At 43.3% G+C, this 10,148-nt stretch overlaps 1 protein-coding gene across 1 annotated transcript in view; it reads right to left on the bottom strand.

Moving 5' to 3' along the window:
• Positions 1-3,975: 3,975 nt before the first annotated feature.
• LOC307237700 (metabotropic glycine receptor-like) overlaps positions 3,976-10,148 on the bottom strand; it is a gene marked incomplete at both ends in the record, with an annotated part of 55,279 nt that continues 49,106 nt past the window's right edge. The window contains 4 exons of the mRNA XM_080010463.1: positions 3,976-4,962; positions 5,130-5,689; positions 6,114-6,357; positions 8,964-9,110. Of these exons, the coding sequence (XP_079866589.1) occupies positions 3,976-4,962; positions 5,130-5,689; positions 6,114-6,357; positions 8,964-9,110 (1,938 nt within the window). The remainder of the gene's footprint in view (positions 4,963-5,129; positions 5,690-6,113; positions 6,358-8,963; positions 9,111-10,148) is intronic.

Below are 10,148 nucleotides of genomic sequence, written 5' to 3' on the forward strand. Positions count from 1 at the left end.
TGGGTCACTCCTCCTCACCAGGAGGGAGGGGACAGAATTTTAACACTATTCTAACTTCTTCTTCTTCTTCTTCTTCTGCTTTTTCTTCTTATCATAATAATAATAATAATAATAATAATAATAATAATAATAATAATAATAATAATTATTATTATTATTATTATTATAATGATATAATAATTTGTATTATTTACAACGAGAAACTAAAATACAAATTTCATCAACATCATCCCACATAAAACAAACAGATAGACAGATGGACGGAGAGGGGATAGATAGACAGACAGACAGACACAGATAGATAGACAGACAGACAGACACAGATAGATAGACAGACATACAGACAGATAGATAGATAGATAGATAGATAGATAGATAGATAGATAGATAGATAGATAAAAGACAGACAGACAGATAGATAGATAGATAGATAGATAGATAGATAGATAGATAGATAGATAGATAGATAGATAGATAGATAGATAGATAGATACAGTATATGGTGTGTATATATATATATATATATATATATATATATATATACATATATCCCATGTCCCGTTTCCCCAGGTGGAGCTGATGTATTTACAAACCAAACAATCAAATACATAAACATGAGAATTTCTACATAATTATTTCTCAGCAAAATAGTTTCAGGCTTAGTCCTCCCCTTGTCCCCCGTCTCAAATCAATTGTACATTCAGTTATTATCTGTTCCATAAACAATAGGGAGTGTGCAGAGCTTAGCAGTCAGACAGGACGGGAAATATTGGGTGTATGTGCAGCTAATAAAAGTGGCTCCCAGGTGTTTATTTTTCCTTTTTACACATTTTACACTTGCACCACTGAAATGAATAACCAGCTGCAATGGAACAATAGTTACTCTTCAAATATACGGGAGAACTTCCACACTCCAAACTTTGTGCAAGATCTGCTTTTTCCACTCCTCTGCAGTAAGATGACGTTTTGTATTGAAATAGTGCATTTTCTTTTTTTTTTTTACTCCAGGATTCTAACTTTATACATTTTATTTTTTTAATGCAATAGTCAATTTGAGATAGGGAGCATATCATACTTCATATCATATCAAAAAAACATTGATTAAAAACCATCCACAGAGCAAGGCATTATTCTAAGTGGAATGACTAATAGTTATATTAGAAATGTGTAGTGGTACAGCGGTTTGAACAACACCACTCCCTTTCAACAATTAATTTGTTGAAAGGGAGTGAGCAAGAAAAAAGTTATGAGAAATGAAAAAGATAAACAAATGAATAATAGGATAGGTATATTATAAGTATATGTGTATGTAGAGGTTTAGGTTTAGGTTTGTTTGAGCCTCTCACTATGTAAGTGCTGAGAAATAGGCCAGTGGAGTGGAGTCGTGGGGTCTGGACCCAGATGACATTTAGACTATGTTGAGTTTGCTAATCTCTGATTATTATTATTATTATTATTATTTTTTTTTTAATTGGGTGAGAATCATAATTTTACTAGAAACTTTTATTTCTACTTTTCCAACAGGTGCAATGTGTCAAGCCTCCACAAGGAGGCGCTGTTGTAGAGGCACAACCACCACCTACCGTATTTAATTGAACTAAAAAAATGAAAACGCTCAGATTTCATGGCAGACGCTTTGAGGCTCCTCCTATGTTTTTCTTTTTAAAATGTTTTAATAGTTTGGAAATTTGAATAAATCCCCTGCAGGTTAGTGAACCCGTTCAATTGCTAAAGACAGCTCATCCAGTGTCACTCTTAGATTTGATAGAAACGTTTATTGTAGAATTGTATGACTTAATTATATTTACATGCAACTACAACAGAGCACAATATAAATATACAATAGAAACACTCCCATGTGGAGGAGCTTATCCAAGCATACAATACAGTGAATGGGCAAGTCAACACCATTATAAACTGCCTATAATATACAGTTTGGTAGAAAAATATTTGTGAAGGTGGTTAAAATAGTGAATGGCATTCATTTATTTATCAATCAGGCTATTCAGTGAATAACAAAAAAAAATTGTTTTTATTTTTTTAATTTTGTATTACCTGTTGTTGCAGTCTTGGATAGAGCGTCCATAAACACAGACATGGATGGAGCAACACTGAAGGTTACAGAGCATTACTGTGGGTAAGAAAGATGTTTTGTAGAATTACGAGTATATGGGTCATTTTTCGTGTTAATGGATCTCAATGGTAAATCATGGCAATTTAAAAATTTTGAATGGTGATTTTTTTCAGGATGTTTGCAGTCGGTGTCTTAGACATATCTCTGGTGTTGGTTAGGGCTATATGAGGACGAGTATCATAAGTGACAAATGCCATAAGTATCTTTAGGTGCACAAACCATGTCCATGGCAAACCATTACAAATGGTGTTGACCAAATCAGGGACAGTTTGAGTGCTGTTTGTGATGCTTACGATGATGAAGAATCAGGGTTTGCTCGAGCAGCAAAACGAGTGATGAAGAGGCTTTGGTCATGCATCGAAACAGTACAAAGAAATGCCTCCATGCACACACACACACACACACACACACACACACGCACACACACACACACACACTACATGTTCAACAAACATGTAAGTCCTTTCGATTGTTTCGCTCAATCATTTCCCAGCATTTGGTGGTGGAGAGCCAAAAGATGTGCATTCAAGCAAATATAAGATGGGCAAGCAAGTGAAAGAACAACATGAATTATTCACATGATCCACCCAGCTCAGACTTGGATTTGGTCGTTAAGTAGTGTCTAAAAAAACCTTTTTTTTTTCCCCTTTCGAAATGCGTGGATGACAATCTGGTGCAGGGAGGCGTTTGGTCGCGTTTGTCTTTCTGAGGAGGAGCGGGTGGAATGTCATCTCAAGACGAGTAGAAAATATACAAAATGTCAGCTGAGGAGAGGAAACCCATTAAGGACGCTCTGACCTGTTACTTAAACAGCAAGCTATTCAAAAGGAACAGAAACAAAGAACCAAAATAGAACAGTGTACATCATTGATAACAAGGAGCATCATTTTAAAAAGCACAATGTGTCATATAGGGAGACGGAGAGATCATAGGAAACAACATCAAAAATTCCAATGTCATATTTGACCACAGGTTCATCAAGAAACAGTTATTCATTGGATGCATACAAATGTTGCCACATGCGAGGACTTCCGAAAAAATGAATGTGTGCATTTCTTCGTTCAGAGCATTCAGTTTACCTGATTTCATACAGAAACTGCACCACAGTCCTCATGCCTCTGTTCGTAAATGAGCTGTCAGCGTCGACCGTCGGTTATTCATTCGGCCCAAAGTTTAAGGCATCACAGCTGCATCTCAGGGCTTTGGTTTGGTCATTTACCTCAAAGCTGATATACAAGTATACATATATATATATATAATGTTTTTTTTGTCATTTAGCTATTTTCTTTGTCAGCACCGTTCTGAGTTGACGTCAACGGTTTATACCCATGAATACCTCTATCTCCTATTGACTCCTTCACCAACGTTCCATTGACAGCGTTCCACAGCCTTGTGTAATCTGCTGGTGAGAATGATTCAATATGATTCAGTTCAAGAGACTAAACGTGACACAACACACACACACACACACACACACACACACACACACATACACACGCACACAAAATGTAAAAATTGAGAAACTGCAAGCAGAAGTGCAGACTGGACATTTCTCTACCTTCAAGAGAGAGTCCCTTTAAAATGTCGCTCCACTGAAAAAAGCCAGACGTTCACTCTTTGAATGAAAAAGTTGATTGTTTGGAGTGCATTATTTGACAGCAGAACGAAAAAAAATCGAATCCTTACATAATACTTTAATTTAAAAGACCAACATGAGCGAAAAAAAAAAAAAAAATCACCTTTTCACCTTTTAAAACAAGGATGAACACACCACCGCCTTCCAATTCCTCCACCAGTTGCTCTTTGTTCTCTCTCTTCATTGTTACAAAACACATGAGACATCACGCTGTGCTCCCAGGGTCCTGGTCCTCAAAATCCCAGGGACAAACGTCAGCCATTTGGGGACTGTTAATCACCGGAGGTTTGTAACTAGTACTCAGAGAGTTCTCCCTCTTTCGCTCTGATGAGGCTTTGGGGTGAGATCGGCCCGCGGGCGGAGGCTCTGAGTCCCAGGGACATACCTCCGCCCTCTTGTTCTCCGCCATCTCGGGGTCTCTGGTGGAGCTCCTCCGCCTCTCGGAGGGCGGCGCACCGCTCTCCGAAGACTGGCTGACCCGCCTCTTCTCCGACGAAGGCTTGCTGGAGGAGCTCCGCCTCTCTTTGCTCTTCTCCCTGTCCCTCCCTTTCTCCTTCTCCGCCCGGTGGTTGGAGGAGCAGGAGCCTTTCCGTTTCCTCTTGGAGTGCTGCGTGGGGCTCTTGCAGCTCCTCTCCTGCTTGGGGGACGGCGGCTCGTAGTCCCACGGACAGATCTCCACCATCAAGGACGGGGGCTGCAGGAGGCTCCCCGTGGACTTGGAGTGGTCCGAGTGGAGCGTCTTGAGTTTCCCGTCGGTGGGTGTGACGCTCTTTTTACGGCGGATCCGGTCCGGAGAGATGGAGTCCGAGTCCCCCGCCAGCATGGGCTGCTCGTCAAAGTTCCAGGCCGAGACCTCGGGCTTGAGAGGGAGCGGGGACCTGGGGGAGCGGGGTTTCCGGGCATCCCTGGTGTCTCTGGCGTCTTCCCTCTCTCCTCCTTTATCGCGGGAGTGCCGCCTGTTGGCGGGCGACTGGCCGGCCTTTTGCTTCTGCTGCGACCGGCTGCCCTTGGTGCTTCCCGAGCTGCTGCCCCGCCGCCCCGCCGTGGTTTCTCCCGGTGCGATGGAAACGTGCTTCTGAGCCTTGACCTCTGAGGGAGTTTGGGGTTCCTCCAGCTCCCAGGGACACACCTCAGACAGGTCGTACAGGTTCCTCCCCGACTCCGAGCAGATGGATGGCTGGCTGCCGCTCACCTTTTTGTTTCAATGGATCAATGAGTAAATCAGTCAACGAACGGATTGTAAAACAAGCAACACAGAATCAGACTGACGAATCGAGTAATCAACCCCTCCCTCACTCCCTCACTCACTCACTCACTCACTCATAAACAAAGTGATACATGAACTGTATGAGAGTCTACCTGTTGTTTCATGATGCCCATCTTCAGCGGGGTTTTGGAGTACTCCACCGACTGGCTGATGATCATCTTGGGGTAGTGCTCCGGCGTCTCGTCCACCTCGGACAGCATCCGCCCGTCCCGGCCTTTCAGCCCCTTCTTACTGGCGTCCTCCACGCTCTGCGTCTTGCCAGTGAGGCCCGGCATCTTCTCCTTGGCGCTGGCGATCACGCTCAGGGACTTCTGCATGATGGAGGTTCTCAGCTGGACGGGCTTCTTCTCGTGCGTCAGGTTGTGAGCGCTGGCCGACTTCCAGAAGAGCGGAACCGACTCGGTGGACTCGGCCGGTTCCAGCCGCGGTGGAGGAGTGGCGGGCGGCTCTGTCGGCTTCTTGCTGTGCTTCCGGCCGATGAGGGAGCCCAGAAGAGACACTTCCCCGACACTTCCAACCGGAGTCATTTTGTTTCCCGCCGCGGAGCCGTCGTGGCTTCCGGTTTCCTCGCCCTGGTCGCAGACGTGGTCGTAGCTGAGGGATTTCTTCAGGCCCTGGATTTTGGCTTTCAGGGCGTCGTCTCTGGCTTTACCTGGGCGCAGGGTTAACAGGAAGAATTAAGACTAATTCACTAATTGGGACGAATGAACTCATACGATTTTGTTCTCCTCCTCCTAAGAATGCATCTGAGTTATACTAATTGTACGTTTTCAGTACAATTGTTTCCAAGTAAACGCTCAAACATTTGATGTTATCTCTGTCTCCAACCTGGAACTGCCAAACCAACAATGAATCTGACACTTAATTCATTGAATTTGTGATTGAATGTGCCCAAAATAGTATCACATAATAATTGTTTCCGTCTTTTCAATCCCATGCTCCAATTAAATGATGAATTGTGCTGCTGGATTGTTCCGTGTACCCTTTTTCCGCTGCTAAGTGCCCGAGCTCAAATTGGTAAGGAAAATCACAAGGTGTTGCTCCTTCTCGTCCCAATTTGAGACCGCCAGCCTTACCGTGGTGGCTGGCTTCGAAGGGGTTTCTCCTCAAGGTGCTGCGGTTGCTGCCGTGCTCGCTGCCGTCCTCGCGGCTGCACTGCCGGTGCATGTGCATGTTCTCCGGGATCTCGGTGATCCTCTTCATCAGGGAGCGGCCCAGGCCTTTTTTGGAGCTCCTCTTCTTTTGCAGGTGGGGGTTGTTGGCCAGCATCTTCTTCCGCTTGTACACCTCCAGCTGCGCATACAGCTTCTTCAGTTCATCCTAAACACCAGGGAGGGAGAAGTGGGGATTGTAAATCATGTATTGTTCCTGTGTAATTCATTTGGTTATTACATTTATTTGCTAAGTTTTTGCTTTTATGTTCATATGTTCAATAATATAAAATGCCTGTTTTTATATACAGTACGCTCATGCTTGCATAATTCATTTCATCAATACATTTAGTTGTAATCAAGAACAAGGTTAGGTCATTTGGATGGAATTTGGCAGGTATTTAGCAAATTGAATACTACTTGAGTACAAATATTCAATACATTTTCTCCATGTGGGTTTATTCCAAAGAGTATGGCCATATGTGGTCATAATATACTGTACTACAGACAATACAGTTATACAGCAGCAAACAAGCATCTGAACCCAAAAACCTCTTCTAAATGTTAAAAAAAATCTGTAATCACTAAAAATCCACACAAATTCATTTAAAATAAGAAACAAGATATGCCCTGTAAATGTCCTTTGAAAGCTAATCTAACAGGTTTAAATTAAACTAAGCTAGTAGTACTGCAATACTCTGAAGTGCTTATTTTTCTGCTCCACCATTCTCCTTTTCTTCCCCTCTTTCTCTCTCTCTCTCTCTCTCACACACACACACACACACACACACACACACACACACACACACACACACACACACACACACACACACACACACACACACACACACACACACACCTTCTCCTCAACTTCTTCTCTTCTTGCCAAGTTCTCCCCCTCAGACTCCCTGCTTCACTGCACTCACTTCCCACTGGGCTGCACATTTCTCTTTTTTTTCCCTATCTCTCGCTCTCTCTCTCTCTCTCTCTCTCTCTCTCGCTCTCTCTCTCTCTCTCTCTCTCACCCTTTCTTCAACACAAAATGGACCCATCTACTGTCTCTCCTTCATCCAGAACCAATGACAAATCATTAGGCTCTGCACCAACAGGACATCACAGGCCCCAGGGACGACTCCTCAGCCGAGGAAAAAACCTCCTGCATCGTTGATAACGGGACAAAAGCAGCTTCTTGCGAGATGGTCCGCTTTGTTGACGGGCTCAACAACGCACCATAAAAAAAAGAATTTTCATGAGATGTTTTTTTACCTGCTTCATATTTTAGTCAGAAGTCTGTTTTAGAGTATTGCTTTGCAAAAGCAATGGAATTCAATGGAGGGCAGGGAGCACGGAAGTGGCAGCAGATGGACTATGAGGTCCGCAGCGCCATACAGAAGGTTCAGTTGAAAGGCTGGAGGGATCAGAGATGTTTTTGGTCTGCTTTTAAACATGGTGACAGTTTGGCACAAGTTTCGGGCCTTCAGGACTCTTGGACCCTCATCAAACTGAACATAAGGTCGATGTTGGCATGGGCTGTGAACTATTAACTTGTTAGCGGTGGCTCAGAACCAGCGAGGGAGTACTAAAGTGGGAAAGGCTCCCAAATGAGGGATGTACTACCAGCACTGGCATTGGATGTGAGCCCAATCAGCTCAAAATATGGTACAAAAATCTGACACCAAGAGCCATATCAAACATGTCACATATTGCAGAAAAGTGATTTCCTGCTGGACACATACTACAGTAGAGGCATGTTAAAGCATGTGACCTAGTGTCAAATAGTGATTGACTTTGAATCCATGACAGACATTCTGATGGATTCAATGGCGATAACTTTTTAAAACTTTTTTGTGTGGATATCGGTTTCTGAAAAATCTGTCCATCTTGACCCCAAATTGAATGAGGCGTCATCTTCCCTGTTCATCCCCAACACAGGGTCCCGAAAATCACTCTCCCCACACCGCCGGCTGGCCAGTTGTTGAAATAAGACGGATTAGAGCTGGATCCGCACGCTGCTCAGGACCGGTGTCAAGGGTAATGGACTGAGGATTGATTCTTGGGCGACTAAATTAACATTGCGCCCCATCCGCAGTGCACAGAGGCGCCTTCAACAGACAAGTAGCTCATCGGCCGCCTGAATTGAATCTGCCACAACACGGGCAAATGGCTGGGAAAACTGATGGACAGAACAAGCCAATATATAGAATAACATATATATATATATATATATATATATATATATATATATATATATATATATATATATAATTCTCGGAACCAGAACTCACATAACAACCATTCTAATATTACATGTACACTAAAGTACACAGACCCAATGCACGCTGTACATTCAGTGTACGTTCAACTTCATTTACTGACTGTGTAGTAATACCTACAATACACAGTCACCTTATACACACCTTATATACGTCATTAATATGACTCAGTAATAAGCTATTTAATGGGACAAAAGTATAATTGTAAATTAGAATAATCAATATAATAATTCTCATATTTGATCGAAAATTAAACCTAATCTAAGGTTCAAAGCCCACACACATTTTGCTCAGAGCTGTGTGCGTGATACTCAAGAAAGCTGATCATTACCTCAAATATCTCCTGATTTCATACAAATATCTTGATATATAGTGGCCTAGGGGCTGCACTGATCCCAGCTTTAGTACTTGTTGTTCAATATGACTGGTCAGTAATGTATGTAGGCATTTCTGACAAGCCTTCCTCATTACTATATGAGTGATGGGAAAAAAAGATCCTGACCCGGATGTCCTCGGGGTCCAGGCTGTGTTCGCTCCATGCGGAGGTGATGCTGTTGTTCAGGTATGAGCCCGAGCGTCCCATGTCCAGCTCCTCCTCGTAGGCCTCTGTGGCGATGTCGTCCCGGGCCTGCGTACCCTTGGACAGGAACTAGGAGGGGCAAAAAAAAAAGAGCATGACGTAGCGGTGCGACTTCCTGTTTCTAGACTCTTATGTGGGCACAGATGTAGCAGAAAGGGCAAATAAAACCCTGAAAAAGATTAAAATGCACATAATACACCCAATTTCTCTCAAGGTATAACACACAGAAAAAGGCATAAACGTATGCCCCATTGGACCGCAGTCAAGCACAGCAAGAAGCTGCAGAAATGTTTTTTTTGCAATTTTTTGTTTTTTTGCAATGCAGTAAGTTTTTGATCGTAAAGCGTTTGGTGAGGTTGTGCTGTGAGCAGATACAGTATAAATGATGGGAGCCAACATTTTCACAAGGCCTGGCGTGAGAAACATCCAACCACAAAGAGAGTCCTTTTATTGTCTTTCCAAGTGCTAAAAAGCCTGAAAACATCCATCATCATTTCTGTCCCCGAAGACATACATCCTCGATCCTTTTAAATGGGGAACGCGTCGGAATAGAAACATTGAAACGCAAAGAAATGCCAATATTAAAACACACAAAAAGAAAAGGCAAACGGTGGCACTGGTGCGGAATACACAATAAATCAATCAATTCCTTCTTTCGCTTCTGCTGCAGAATATGAATACGTTTAGGGATGAAGAAGCGGATGTGAGAAAATGAAAATGGAGGGGGCAGCGTTGTTTTCTCCTTGGAGATCATTAAAAAGAAAAAAGAGGGAAAAAGTAAAAGCGAGTCGGCGGTCGAGACCAAACCCTGTTTGAGACCGGCGTCCCCTCCGATTGCGCTTAATTATCCCGTTGTGCTAAATTGTCTTATACTTGCGAGGCTCCTAATTAAGCCAGAAGCCGAGGAAGGAGAACGGCGAACCTCGAGCGCGTCCTGCCCCTCGCACACAGCGGGGGAATTAAACTCTCTCCATCAGACTTGAAAGATTGCACATAAAGACGCCGGCGGGAGAGCTTCGTTAAATGACTGTAACCACTAACTCAGTTGGAACGGGCTTAAGGCAATGGGAATGTACGTTATGAGTGTGAATGTGCGACCTCGCGGGT

This window comes from Zeus faber, assembly GCF_960531495.2.
Source record: "Zeus faber genome assembly, chromosome: 12".
In the NCBI taxonomy this organism is placed as follows: domain Eukaryota; kingdom Metazoa; phylum Chordata; class Actinopteri; order Zeiformes; family Zeidae; genus Zeus; species Zeus faber.